This window comes from Chiroxiphia lanceolata, chromosome 30 (genome assembly GCF_009829145.1).
Source record: "Chiroxiphia lanceolata isolate bChiLan1 chromosome 30, bChiLan1.pri, whole genome shotgun sequence".
Lineage (NCBI taxonomy): Eukaryota > Metazoa > Chordata > Aves > Passeriformes > Pipridae > Chiroxiphia > Chiroxiphia lanceolata.
Genome location: NC_045666.1, coordinates 1,737,132 through 1,749,457, shown reverse-complemented (window position 1 = coordinate 1,749,457; position 12,326 = coordinate 1,737,132). Strand labels below are relative to the sequence as shown.

At 68.0% G+C, this 12,326-nt stretch overlaps 3 protein-coding genes across 4 annotated transcripts; all 3 read left to right on the top strand.

Annotated features, from left to right (window-relative positions):
* Positions 1–115: 115 nt before the first annotated feature.
* On the top strand, positions 116–1,104 carry LOC116800093 (histone-lysine N-methyltransferase 2D-like). The gene is made up of 3 exons (XM_032713671.1): positions 116–187; positions 293–401; positions 515–1,104. Exons 1-3 carry the CDS (start codon positions 129–131, stop codon positions 605–607), a joined length of 261 nt encoding a protein of 86 aa, XP_032569562.1. The 5' UTR covers positions 116–128; the 3' UTR covers positions 608–1,104.
* A 2,609-nt stretch (positions 1,105–3,713) lies between these two features.
* Positions 3,714–6,592, top strand: PRKAG1 (protein kinase AMP-activated non-catalytic subunit gamma 1). 2 transcript variants are annotated; one of them, XM_032713670.1, is made up of 11 exons: positions 3,714–3,798; positions 4,102–4,205; positions 4,291–4,372; positions 4,451–4,509; positions 4,606–4,651; positions 4,756–4,810; positions 4,897–5,023; positions 5,369–5,534; positions 5,645–5,682; positions 5,787–5,933; positions 6,016–6,592. In XM_032713670.1, the coding sequence occupies exons 2-11, from the start codon at positions 4,134–4,136 to the stop codon at positions 6,112–6,114; spliced, it is 891 nt and encodes a 296-aa protein (XP_032569561.1). In that variant the 5' UTR covers positions 3,714–3,798; positions 4,102–4,133; the 3' UTR covers positions 6,115–6,592. The 2 variants fall into 2 exon arrangements, with proteins under 2 accessions (XP_032569561.1, XP_032569560.1); XM_032713669.1 differs by having other exon boundaries at positions 4,291–4,509.
* A 481-nt stretch (positions 6,593–7,073) lies between these two features.
* DDN (dendrin) lies at positions 7,074–8,886 on the top strand. Its single transcript, XM_032713668.1, has 2 exons — positions 7,074–7,627; positions 7,708–8,886. The coding sequence occupies exons 1-2, from the start codon at positions 7,458–7,460 to the stop codon at positions 8,732–8,734; spliced, it is 1,197 nt and encodes a 398-aa protein (XP_032569559.1). The 5' UTR covers positions 7,074–7,457; the 3' UTR covers positions 8,735–8,886.
* The last annotated feature ends 3,440 nt before the right edge of the window (positions 8,887–12,326 follow it).

The following is a 12,326-nucleotide window of genomic DNA, read 5'->3' as shown; positions in this document are numbered from 1 at the left end:
GGTGGGACGTGGTCTCAGATGGGATATTGAGGGCTCTGGTGGGATATGAGGGTCTCAGGTGGGACGTGGGGACCTCGGTGCACCCCCTGACACCCCCTTGTCCCCCGTGGCAGAACCGTGGCATCTACATGTTCCGCATCAACAACGAGCACGTCATTGACGCCACACTGACGGGGGGCCCGGCCAGGTGAGCACGGGAGGGGCTTTGGGATGGTGGGACCCCCCCTCAGATGGAGCCGTGGTGTCCATCTGTCCTGCCCCTGGGTCAGTTCTAACCTTCCACCTCCTCCAGGTACATCAACCACTCGTGTGCCCCGAACTGTGTGGCCGAAGTCGTGACCTTCGACAAGGAGGACAAGATCATCATCATCTCCAGCCGGCGCATCCCCAAGGGGGAGGAGGTCAGTGGGGGGCTCAGGGGGGGCTGGGGGGGGCAGAGGGAGCTGGGAGGGGGAGGCTGGAAGTGGCAGGACTGAGCTCTGCGTCGTAGGTGACTCCCCACTCCTCCCCTCAGCTCACCTACGACTACCAGTTCGACTTCGAGGACGATCAGCACAAGATCCCCTGCCACTGTGGAGCCTGGAATTGCAGGAAGTGGATGAACTAGCTGGGAAAAACGGGGCTGGGGGCAGCCACCCCCGCCTGGGAGACCTCGCCGAGCCCCTCCCCGGGGCCGCGGGAGGTGCCAGGGGCAGCCGGGCACGGAGGGAGGAGCGGCCGCGGCGCCGCCGGCCCTGCCCGGGCGGGACGGACAGACGGACGAACTGGCAACTCAGGGTTTTCTTTGCTTCGTCCTGCGAGGGAAAAAAACAAACAAACAGACGGAGTGGGGGGCTCGGAAGCCCCCCCTTCAGCACCCCCCCTCCCCGCCAGCCTCTCTCGTGGGGGAGCCACGGGGGAGCAGCGCCGGGCCCAGCGCGCGGAGCCGGCCCGGATATAACGATTATTTTATTCTATTTTATTTTATTTTATTTTGTTTTCGGTTCTTTTGGGATTTTTGTTGGTTGTTTTTTTTTTTTCTTTTTGGTTTTTTGTTTTTGTTTTGTTTTGTTTTGTTTTTTTTTTTAGAAACTAATAATATTTGCTCGCTAATTACCAAGGTAACACAGACTCCTTGAGCTCGACAATCCGGGCTCTGCCCCGCCCCTGCCAGGGCGGTCAGAGCTCGCTCGGTTCCTTTTGATCTCTTTTTGTTTGTGCGTGTGGACGAGACCCCGGAGCGGCGGCGGGATGAGGCCAAGACCCCGACAGACACAAGGAGCTTCTGCACCCAAACCTACCTCATTTTAAGTGTTAGATTTGTTTCTTTTATTTGTTGTTGTTTTTAAATGTGAGCCCCCCCTCCCCTTCCCCTTCCCCCCCCTCCGCTTCCCACCACCACCAGCCCCCCTGCCCCGGGGGGGGGGTCTTTCCCTCTCTCCCTCGGGCTCCCCCCATCCTCCTCCTCGGATGTGGCTGCAGGAGGCCCCTCGGCGGGACCCCTTGGAGGGGGGGACACGGGGACACCCCCTCCTCGTTGCCTCCCCTCTTCCCCAGGAGGTGCCAAGGTGTGAGGTGGGGATGGAGGGGGGGGCCAGACCCGCTCCCCCAGCTCTGGGGGGGGTCTGAGGGGCTGGGTGAGGGCCCCCCCTTCTCGCACGTGGCCCCCATGGCTGGGGGGGCTGGAGGGGGCCGGGTGGGGGCCCCCCCTGCTCGCCCATAGCCCCCCCACGGCCGGGGCTGCACGTGGGCACCGACGGCACAGGGGTGGAAGGTTATTTATCTATTTATACCTTATATTGTATATACTAGATGGGGGGGGGGGGGGCTCTTTGTGCTCTGCTGGGCTGAGATTTGGGGTGCAGGGGCAAAGGGGGGGGTTTTTTTTAAACCCAATCTCCGAGGAGTGTGTGTGTGTGTATGGGGGGGGGGTCGGTCTGGAACCTCCTGCCAGGCAGGGGCGGCCTCGGAGAGCGAAGCAGCGAGTGGGCATTACACCCCCGGCCCCCCCCGCGCTGGCTGCGGCCCCCCCGGGGTCCCCACCTGCCCCCCCCCGACCCGGGGGAGGACCCCGGGGGGCGCCGGGATCTCTTAACGCACAAACACGGCGCGGGGTGGGGTGGGGGGGACCCTCCTGCTCCTGAGGGAGGGTGGGAGGGTCTGACCCCTCCCTCGGGGGTGCAGGGAGGGGGGGGCTGACGGGGGTAGTGCCCCCTCCTCACCCACCCCACCCACCACCCCCCCCCGGCGCAGGGTGGGCCGGGGCTGATCTTTAAAAAAAGCTGCTTCCGCAACTCATCAAAGCTGCAAAAAAAAAAATAAAAAAAAAAAAGAGGAAAAAACCACCAAACAAAAAAAAAAAAAGGAAAAAAAAAAAATTTAAGGTAAAAATATTTAAAAAAAAAACTGAAAAAAAAAAACCACGAAACAAAAACCACAAAAACAAACCCAGACAAAAAAAAAAAAAAAAAGCGCGAGTGGGGGGGGGGATGAGAAAGTTTTAACAGAAAAATATACGAGAAATTTAACTTTCAGAGCTGTACATAGGCCGGGGCGTGTAGAAAATCCCGTTTTTACCAATACCGGAACCACTGGATGTTATTTTAAATAAAGCGCGTGAGAAGCCGAGGCCGCCTCGTCCCTCCTGGGGAGGGGGGGGGGCTTGGGGAGGGGCTGAGGTGGGGGGACAGCCGGGGGGACAGCCCTGACAGCACGGGCAGCCAAGGGCAGGTGAGTCCTGTCTGTGTGTCCCCCCCCTCACACCCCCCTCCGTGTCCCCCTGTCCTGTTATCTCGGGGTGGCCTCTGCCCCCTGCACCCCCCTCCAGGTTGGGGTCCCCACCGTGTCCCCCCCGCCACAGCCACGGGCCCCCCAGTCAGTGACCCTGCTCCGGGGGACCCTGAGGTGTGTCCCTGCCCCCCTGGGACCCCCCTATCCTGCTCCTCTTTATGCAGGGACCCCCCATGTCCTGCCCGCCCTGCCTCTGGGGGATTGTGATGTGTGTCCCGGGGACCCCCACATGTGTCTGTGTCCCCCCCAGAAATCTCCTCCGTGACCCGGCGGGAGGGGACATTGCCAGTCCGACTCCCAGAAATTGAATACGGACTAAGATTCCTCCCAGGCTGGCTGTTCGGTACAGTTGGTGGGTCACCACGGGCAGCAAGAGCTTTCTGGCCTGGCGCCTTTTGTCGGGGAGGAATCATCAGTTCGCTTTTCAGAGCCCTGCACTGAACTTGACAGTTTGACTCTCAGAATTGAATATGGACGAAGATTCCTCCCAGACAAAAGGTGCCACCACAGAAAGCTCTTGCTGCCCATGGAGTGCTCAGGCTGGCCCACCAACTGCCCCTGAAACCCGAAGGTCACGGGTTTTCTTTCCTGGGGGAAAGGGCTGTTCGCTTAACAGGAGGCCTGCGCTGGAACTGCCAGGAGCCGGGCGGAAGTAAGGCAAGAAGCCGGGCGGAAGTGGGGCAGGAAGAGGGCGGAAGTGGGGCAGGAAGAGGGCGGAAGTGGGTCAGAAAGCCGGGCGGAAGTGGGGCGAGAAGCCGGGCGGAAGTGGGGCGAAAAGCCGGGCGGAAGTGGGGCAGCGGCGCCGCGGGACGGAGCGGGGGCCATGGAGGTGAGGGCGGGGGGGGGGGACAGCGGGGACCGGGAGGGGGGACACGGGGAGGGACAGGGGGCTACCGGGACCGGGGGCCGCGGCCCGGCCTGACTCGCTCCGTGTCTGCCCCCAGGATCCTGGCCCCGGCCCCGACCCCGGCCCCGGCCCCGACCCGACCGCCGAGAGCCCGGCGGAGCTGAGCCCCCCGGGGCTGGAAGGTGATTCCAGGCTGGTCTGGGGGATCCGGGGTGGGGTGGGGGATCCGGCAGGGGAGGTGCCGCGTGGCTTTGGGTGTCCCGAGGTGTGCAGAATCCAGAGGGTTTTCCCTTTCCTGGGGTTTGGGGGGTCCGAGGTGGGAGGGTCCTGGGGTTCGGGATGTCTGAGGTTTGGATTTGGGGTGCCCCAGGATTTGAGGTACCTCGGGGTCAGGATTTGGGTTATCGCCAGGATTTGGGGTGCCCCAGGACGGGGGATGCTCCAGGGTTTGAGGTGCCCCCTCACGCTGCCCCCCCCCCCCCCAGGGGACGCCCACCGCGGTGCCTACACGGCTTTCATGAAATCCCACCGCTGCTACGACCTGATCCCCACCAGCTCCAAACTGGTCGTCTTTGACACGTCCCTGCAGGTGTGCTGGGGCCGGGGGGGAGAAGGAAGTTTTGGGGCTGGGGGTGGGGGGCACTTTTGGGGCTCCCTGACGGCCGTGCCCGCAGGTGAAGAAGGCTTTCTTCGCCCTGGTCACCAACGGCGTCCGGGCGGCCCCGCTCTGGGACAGCAAGAAGCAAAGTTTCGTAGGTGAGCCGGGGGGGCACAGGGGGCTCTCAGGCTGGCAAGGGGCTGGAGGGACCCCCCCTCACCCTCCCTGCCCCCCAGGAATGCTGACCATCACCGACTTCATCAACATCCTGCACCGCTACTACAAGTCGCCCATGGTGAGGGCCGGGGGTCTGCGGCGTGGGGGGTGTCTGGCTCTGCCCACCCCACCTATGGCTGTGAGTGATCCTGGTTTCTCCTCTTACCCTCCCCAGGTGCAGATCTACGAGCTGGAGGAGCACAAAATAGAGACGTGGAGAGGTGAGGGGGGTCTCTACCGGCCGCCTCCCGCCCCCCCCGGCGCTCCCAGAGCCCCCCGGCGCCGTCCCCCGCCCACCCCTCTCAGTTCCCCCCTCTCCCCGCAGAGGTTTATCTGCAGGACTCCTTCAAGCCCCTGGTCTGCATCTCCCCCAACGCCAGGTACCCCCCGGGGGGCAGGGAGGGGGTCACGGCTTGGGGGGGGCACCCCTGGGCACACCCCAAATCCCCCCCCCTCCCTCCCGCAGCCTCTTCGACGCCGTGTCCTCCCTGATCCGCAACAAGATCCATCGTCTGCCCGTCATCGACCCCGACTCGGGGAACACCCTCTACATCCTCACCCACAAACGCATCCTCAAGTTCCTCAAGCTCTTTGTGAGTCCTGCCCCTGCCTCATGGTGATGGTGGGGGCCACCCTGAGACCCCCAGCCTGGGCTGTGCCAGCTCCCTGTACCAAGTTCTGCCCCGAGCCCCTCGGTCTGGGCTGTGCCAGGTCCTTATACCAGGTACCACCAGCACTGGGCACAGGGTGGGCACAGCTCTGCTACCTCCCCACATGCTGTGGGTGCTGGGGGACCCCCAGGAAGCTGCACAAACCCTCTGCACCGCCCCTGCCCAGGGGTCCCACATCCCCTGCTCTGTCCCCTGGCCCTCTGTGCTTTCACCCCCAGCATGGGGGGGTCTGTGCTCAGCCCTGTGCCCCCCTCGCTGTCCCCGCAGATCGCAGAGGTGCCCAAGCCCGAGTTCATGGCGCGGACGTTGGCGGAGCTGCAGATCGGCACCTACAGCAACATCGCCGTGGTGGGCACGGGCACCCCCATCTACGTGGCCCTGGGCATCTTCGTGCAGCAGCGCGTCTCTGCGCTGCCCGTGGTGGATGACTCGGGTAAGGACGGGCTGGCCCGGCCTTGGCTGTCCCCAGGTCACCTCCGGGGGGGGCTGTGTCCCCTCTCGAGGGCCCGGCAGCGCCGCTGAGCCGCTCCCCTCCTTCCCCAGGGCGGGTGGTGGACATCTACTCCAAATTCGATGTTATTGTGAGTACCGGGAGGGGCAGTGCCTGGGCTGGGGGGGGGATGCCGGGGAGTGGTGGCGGTCCCCAAGGTCCCGGCTGTGTCCCCAACGCCTGTCCCTGCCCCAGAACCTGGCAGCTGAGAAGACCTACAACAACCTGGACGTGACGGTGACGCGGGCGCTGCAGCACCGCTCCCACTACTTCGAGGGCGTCCTCAAGTGTTACAAGCACGAGACGCTGGAAACCATCATCAACCGCCTGGTGGAGGCCGAGGTAACCGTGCCCGGGGTGCCAGGGTGGGGTCTGGGGGGGTCCCCACTCCCCCTCAACCATTCCCTGTGTCCCCCCTCCCCAGGTTCACCGGCTGGTGGTGGTGGATGAGAGCGACGTGGTCAAAGGGATCGTCTCCCTCTCAGACATCCTGCAAGCCCTGGTCCTCCCACAGGGCCCCTGAGGTGGTGGTGGGGGGGTTAATTCCTCTCCTGGAGCCCCCCACTCTGCTCTCCTGCCACACTGTGCCCCCCCGGGCTGGCGGAGGCACCCGGGGCAAGACCCCACTCACCAGCAGCATCCAGCAATAACTCCCAGCCCTGGGGTGGTCCCCACTGCCCTTCCCTGGGTGGGGGGAGCCCACGGCCCCCCCTGCACCCCAAGACCGTGCAAGGTGCTGGGGGCAGCCCTCGACCCCCCTGGGGTCACCCACCTCTGTGCCAGGGCTGTTCCCAGTGCAGACCCTCATCCGTACCCCCCCTGCTCCCCCTCAGGGTTCCACTGGCTTTGGTGAAACCTCCTCAGCTCTCTCTGGCCCAGGGACCCCGCCCCAGCCCCAGGGGTTCCCCTCGGCCCCCACCCCGAGGTCCCTCGGCCACATCCACACCCGCCACCGCTTCGTGTGTGGAGAAAACCCACAAATAAACACAGACCTGGCACCACCCCGGCTCGGTGCGGGGCACGGGGGGCACAGGTGAGGGAGGGGGTACCCGGGGAGGGGGCGTGACCCCCCCCACACCAGACAGGGGGAATCTGCTGAGCTCGCCCAGACCCTAAATCCCTGTTTGTTCCGCCTGTGGCTTTTCTAAAAGGCCGGGATTGGGGATGGGACGGGCACAGGGACCCGGCGGGACATGGGGACCCTCCGGTGGGCACCGCGGTGAGCGGGGGGTGTCGGGCAGGGGCTGGGGGAGGCCGGAGCGAGGGGCTGCGTGTCGGGGGGCTGGCGGGGGTCGCGGGCGGGCGGGAGGCCGAGGTTTGCTGCCGGTGCCCACGGGGGAGGCGCGAGGCCCGGCCGTGCTGAGCGTGGCACATTCCTGGCCGGGGGGGAGAGGCCGGGCCGGGGGACCCCGTCCCTGCCAGCCCCGGGGTCCGGCAGAGGCTGCGGAGCGAGGTGAGCGCCGGGCAGGTACTGGGGGGCCCCGGGGGGGCTCGGGGGGGCCGTGCCGGTTGCCATGCCGCCGCCGGAGGGTTGCTAAGCTCCGCTCGGAGCCCGCGTGGGCTGCAGCGCTCGGTGCCAAACCCGCCATCGCCTGCTTGTCGCAGGGGGGGGAAGGGATCCCGGGGGGGGGGCACACGCACACATACACGGCGACAAGACACCCCCGGGACGGCCGGTGGGGTCCCCGCGGCGCGCCGGGCTCCCGGCCCCCCGGGGGGCTCCGAGCCCCGCGGCGGCACCGGGCGGGACACGGGGGTCCCGGGGGACGCGCGTGCGGCCGTGGGTGTGCGCGGGCGGGCACGGGGCTCCGCCGAGGCTCCGCTGAGCCTCCCCCCTGCACGGGGACCCCCCTCCCGGCCGGGGCCATGCTGGGGGGTCCGGAGCGGGGCGCGGGGCGCCTGCGGATCTGCGAGCGGACCAAGCTGGTGCTGGTGGAGATCGACACGGTGGCGTGTTGCAGCTCGGGCACAGGCATGGCTGCGGGGTGCCGGCCAGAGCCCCCCTGGACCTACCGCCGCATCGCCGGGGAGTACGCGTGAGTGGGGACGGAGGGGCGGGGGGTCCGGCCCGCACCCCCCACCCTCCCTCCCCTCATCCCCCGTCTCTGTCTTGCAGGTACCTGGAGAAGCGCTTCGTGGCCGAGCTGGCCCCCCCCTGGCCCCCCGTGCCCCCCAATCCCTCCCGACGCCTGCAGGACTTCGCCCCCCGGCCCCGGGTGCCCCCCACCCCCTGCCCCCCACGACAGCCCGAGGGGACGGGGGGCAGCGGACCCTGGGGGGGGAACCCACCGCCCACGCCCCGGCCCCCGGTGCCGGTGGGCAGGTTGTGCCCCCCCACCTACGAGGTGCACATGCGGCGGGTGCAGGCGGCCCATGCCCGCCGGGGGGGGCCTCCCCCCTACATCTCCCCCCCCGCCTACGACGCTCCCCACCGCACCCTGCAGCTCCGGCCCCCCCGGGGACCCCGCAGCCCCCCGTCGGCACCCTGGGCCCGGGGGGCTGTGCCGGGGGGCTGGAGCCACACGCTGCCCCGGGCGGCCACCGAGGCCAAGCACCGGCGGCCCCGCGGGACGCAGCCGCCCCCGGGGGGGGCCGGCACCCCCCGGCACTGCCAGACGCTGCCGCGGGCGGCGGCCGGCCGGGAGCGGGCGCCGGAGCGCGGGAGGGGGCGGCGGGGGTCGGAGGGACACGTCCTCATCGACGCCACCCGCGTGGTGGTCCGGGCGCAGTACGTGCCTCCCCCGCAGCGCCAGCAGGTCCGCTACGCCGGGGGGTCCCCGGCGCCCACCAGCCCTCCCCGCAGCCCTCCTGCACCCCCCGGGGCTCTCACCCCTCCCGCAGCGCCCTCGCCCCCCCGGGAGCCCACCGGGAGCCCTCACAGTCCGTGGCGGAGCCCGGGGGGCTGTGGGGGTCCCCGGGGGCGGCCACCCCCGCGGCGGCCGGTGCTGTACGCCCAGGCCCTGCGCGAGGCCGTGTCCCGCATCCGCCGGCACACGGCGCCCGACTCCGACTCGGAGGCCGAGGGGAGCGTGGGGGGGTCCCGGCGGCGGCTCTGCCGAGACCCCCGTGCCTACAGCAGCAGCAGCAGCAGCCTGGAGAGCACCGGGGCCCCCCCGGGCCCCACCAGCCCCACCCGAGCCTGAGGGGCTGGGCTTGGTGGGGTGTGGCACCTCGAGGGCGGGGCTTGGCTGGGTGTGTCCATCAGAGGTGTGGCTCGGCAGGGTGTGGTCCTGGGGGCGGGGCTCAGGGCTGGCTCTCCCGAGAGCTGACCCCAATAAAGGCTGCGGGATCCCCATGTGCCGCCTCAGCCCCTGTGTGTGTGCGGTCGGGGGGTTGGTCGGGGGGGGCCCATCACCCTCCTCAGGCCCCTCCACCCCCCACCACCCCAGCAAGGACCTGTGTCTCTGGAGACCCCCTCATGAGGACCCGGGTGTCCGTCCACACCCCCCCATCACGGTTCTGGGGTCAGCCAGAGGCCCCGGGCATCCCGTTGGGCACCGCAGCGCGTCACAACACGGGTGGGACGTGCCACCCCCCCCCGTGTCCCCCGTAATGAGTAGGTGAGCGCAGCAGGTCTGGCCCTCGGCCACTGGCCCCACGTCACGGCCGGGGGGGGACCCCGAGTGACTCACCGGGGGGGAGCCGTCCCCCCCCCCCGAGCGGCCGCCACCTCTTAGTCACTCTGCTGGGGGGGGAGGATCCCCCCGGCCCCAGGAAACCGCACAAATATCGTGTCCAATTTGCACGTTATTTAAAACCGGCTCCTCCCCCGCCCCCCTGTGCGACCCTGTCATTATCCCGGTGACACCGGCCCGGAGGTCACGGCGCGGGGCAGCCGGCGCAGCCGGGGGGGACCCGCGGGCAGGGGGGGCACCCCCAGGGCCACGTCACCCCGTGTGTCCCCCGTCCTGGCACGTCCCACACCGGGGCCTGACCCCAGCCCCGACGGTGACCTCAGCCCAGCACGGCACAGCCGTGGTGCTGCAGTGGCACCTGGCACAGCTCGGCCTGGCATGGCACGGGATGGCCTGGCATGGCACGGGATGGCTGGCACAGTGCAGCGTGGTCCCCTTGGCTTGCCACAGGCTCATGGCACAGCTCCATCCGGCGTAACCTGTAGTGGCACGGCACGTCTTGGTATGACCTGGCAAGGCTCAGCACATCTTGGCACAGCCTGGTATAGCCTGGCACGGGTTGGCACAACTTCGCATGGCTCACCACGGCACGACAGCCTGGCACGGCTCGGCACAGCCCAGCCCAGCTCAGCAAAGCCCTGAAGAGCCCAGGAAAGCTCGACCCAGCCTGCTTGGCACAGCACATCACTGCTCGGCACACCTTGGCACAGCCTGATGTAGCCTGTCATGGCTCAGCTTGGCACGACACGGCCCCGCACGGCTTGGCAAAGCCCTTAAACAGACCGGCACAGCTCGTTGCAGCCTGGCACAGGCTGGCATAGCCTGGCACGGCTCGGCACAGCGCGTCACGGCTCGGCGCCCTGCCCGGCGTGGCGCGGGGTGTCCCAGACGCGGGGGCAGCGGCGCGGCCCCTCCCGTGGGATCAGCTCCTGCCCAAACCCGCTCCCCGCCGGGAAAATCACCTTCTAATTCGGGCTGCGCCGGCGCCAGCGCCGTCCCCCCGGCACCCCCCGGGCACCCGCCGCCCCCCAGACCCGCCACAGCCCGGCGTCCCCGCGGGGGGCTCGGCCCGTGGGGTGCCCGCGCGTGGCACCGGGGGGTCCCCCCGGTACCGGTGCCCCCGGACCGGGGCGCGGTGTCGCCCGCGGCCGCCAGATGTCGCCGCGCAGCCGGTGACCGACAGCCCCGGGGGGCACCGGGGGGCACGGGGGGGCACCGGGTCCTGCCCCGGGACCGTCGCCGGTGTCCTCAGGGAACCGTGAGCCACGCGTGTCCCCGGTGCCGCTGCTGTCTGAGAGTCACGGCAGCCCCGTGTGTCACCGGTGACAGTGGTGTCCCCAGAGAGCCGTGACCCACATGTGTCACCAGGGCTGGCATCGTCCCCAGAGAGCTCTGACCCTCATGTGTCACCGGGGCTGGCGGTGTCACCTGGGGACTGGTGTCCCCAGCCAGTCGTGACCCGCGTGTGTCACTGGTGCTGGCGGTTGTCCCCAGGGTGTTATGGCCATGTATGTGTTGGTGTCCCCAAAAAGCCATGACCCACATGTGTCACCGGTGCTGGCATTGTCCCCAGAGAGCTGTGGTCCTGTATGTCCTGGTGCTGGCTGCGTTCCCAAGGAACTGTGACCCGCGTGTGTCTGGATGCTGGTGGTGTCTGAGAGCCGTGACCCTCGCGTGCCACTGGTGCCACTGGTGTCCTGAGATCTGTGCCCAGGGATGTGCCAGCGCTGTTGGTGTCCCCGCAGACCGTGACCCACGTGTGCAGCTGGCACTGGCCACGCCACAACGCACGGGTGCCCTCAGCACTGTCCGTGTCCCCGCAGTGTCAGCCGCGGTGCCAGCCACGCCGCATCCCTGCCCGTCCCCATCCCACCATCCCCGCCGCGTCCCCGCATCCTGCCCGCGGTGCCGGCTCTCCCAGGCCGCGCGAGGAGCCGGTGGGAAGGGTCCGGTGAATGCGGCATTGTTGCGCGGGGTTGGAGTCACAGATAATTACCTCAATTAGTTACAATGGCAGAGTAATAAATACAGGCTTAGCGGCTCCTTCCCCACTGCGGCTTCTCAGATTAATCCAGCCCGGGCGAGCGGAGCTGAAAGGATTGATGGACAATTCATTAAACCCGCCGAATGCCGCACAAGGCACCCGTGAAGGCCGGCGTTAGCCCCCGGCGGCTCCGCTTTGTCCCTAATTGTTCGTCTCGGGCATTGGTCACCTATCAGGGAGTGGGTGACGGCGACGGTCCCCCCGGGGCTGGCATGCCCGGGGATTAGAGGCCAGCGCTGCCACCGTTGCTGGGCGCGTTGGCCCCGCGCCGGAGGAATGCGGCGGATGGGAGGGGGCGGCCGGACAAGCCGGGAGCGGGCGGGACGTGGGTCCGCGCCGACCGGAGGCGAGGGGAGCGGGGACGGGGCTGTGCCGCTGGCCGTGGGGACAGGACGGGATGGGGACGGTCCTGCAAGGTGGGATGGGGCCACCAGACAGTCGGTGCAGGAGGGCACAGCTCTGCCTGTCCTGCAGCTCTGGGCACTGTCCCATCCCTCTGCCCTGCACCTCTGGGCACCGTCCTGACCTTTTGTCCTGAACTTCTGGGAAGGACACTGTCCCTCTGTCCTGCACCCCTGGGCATGACTCTGTCCCTCTGTCCTGCACCTCTGTGTGTCATCCTGTCCCTCTGACCTGAAACTTTGGTCACCGTCCTGTCCATCTGTCCTGCATTTCTGGGCATGACACCACCTCTCTGCCCTGCACTTCTGGGAGCATCCCTGTCCCTCTGTCCTGCAGCCCTGGGCGCTGTCCTGTCCCTCTGTCCTGCATCTCTGGGCATGGCTCTGTCCCTCTGTCCTGCACCTCTGGGCACTGTCTTGTCCCACGCCCCCAGGCAGAGCCCCCCTGCACCCACCCCTGCCGGGGGGGTGTCCCAGCCCTCCTCAGGCCCAGCTTGTGGCCACCATCCAGCTGTTACTTGGCTTCCCAGATGTGACAGGCTGGCACCGGGCAGGACTGCCCTGTCCCTGTTCCTGTCCCTGTCCCTGTCCCTGCACTGGCCCACAGCAGCTATTTCCAGCACCCAGGAATATTTGTCCAAGCCGGGGAGGTCTG

What these genes read in the sequence shown, in the direction of transcription:
- LOC116800093 (XM_032713671.1), top strand. Translation starts at nt 129, where the DNA reads ATGTTCCGCATCAACAACGAGCACGTCATTGACGCCACACTGACGGGG. An exon ending in CTGACGGGGGGCCCGGCCAG is followed by an intron (nt 188 to 292) that starts GTGAGCACGGGA and finishes CACCTCCTCCAG; the next exon opens with GTACATCAACCACTCGTGTG. An exon ending in GCATCCCCAAGGGGGAGGAG is followed by an intron (nt 402 to 514) that starts GTCAGTGGGGGG and finishes TCCTCCCCTCAG; the next exon opens with CTCACCTACGACTACCAGTT.
- PRKAG1 (XM_032713669.1), top strand. Translation starts at nt 4,134, where the DNA reads ATGAAATCCCACCGCTGCTACGACCTGATCCCCACCAGCTCCAAACTG. An exon ending in TCTTTGACACGTCCCTGCAG is followed by an intron (nt 4,206 to 4,290) that starts GTGTGCTGGGGC and finishes CCGTGCCCGCAG; the next exon opens with GTGAAGAAGGCTTTCTTCGC. An exon ending in GCTACTACAAGTCGCCCATG is followed by an intron (nt 4,510 to 4,605) that starts GTGAGGGCCGGG and finishes TACCCTCCCCAG; the next exon opens with GTGCAGATCTACGAGCTGGA.
- DDN (XM_032713668.1), top strand. Translation starts at nt 7,458, where the DNA reads ATGCTGGGGGGTCCGGAGCGGGGCGCGGGGCGCCTGCGGATCTGCGAG. An exon ending in CGCATCGCCGGGGAGTACGC is followed by an intron (nt 7,628 to 7,707) that starts GTGAGTGGGGAC and finishes TCTGTCTTGCAG; the next exon opens with GTACCTGGAGAAGCGCTTCG.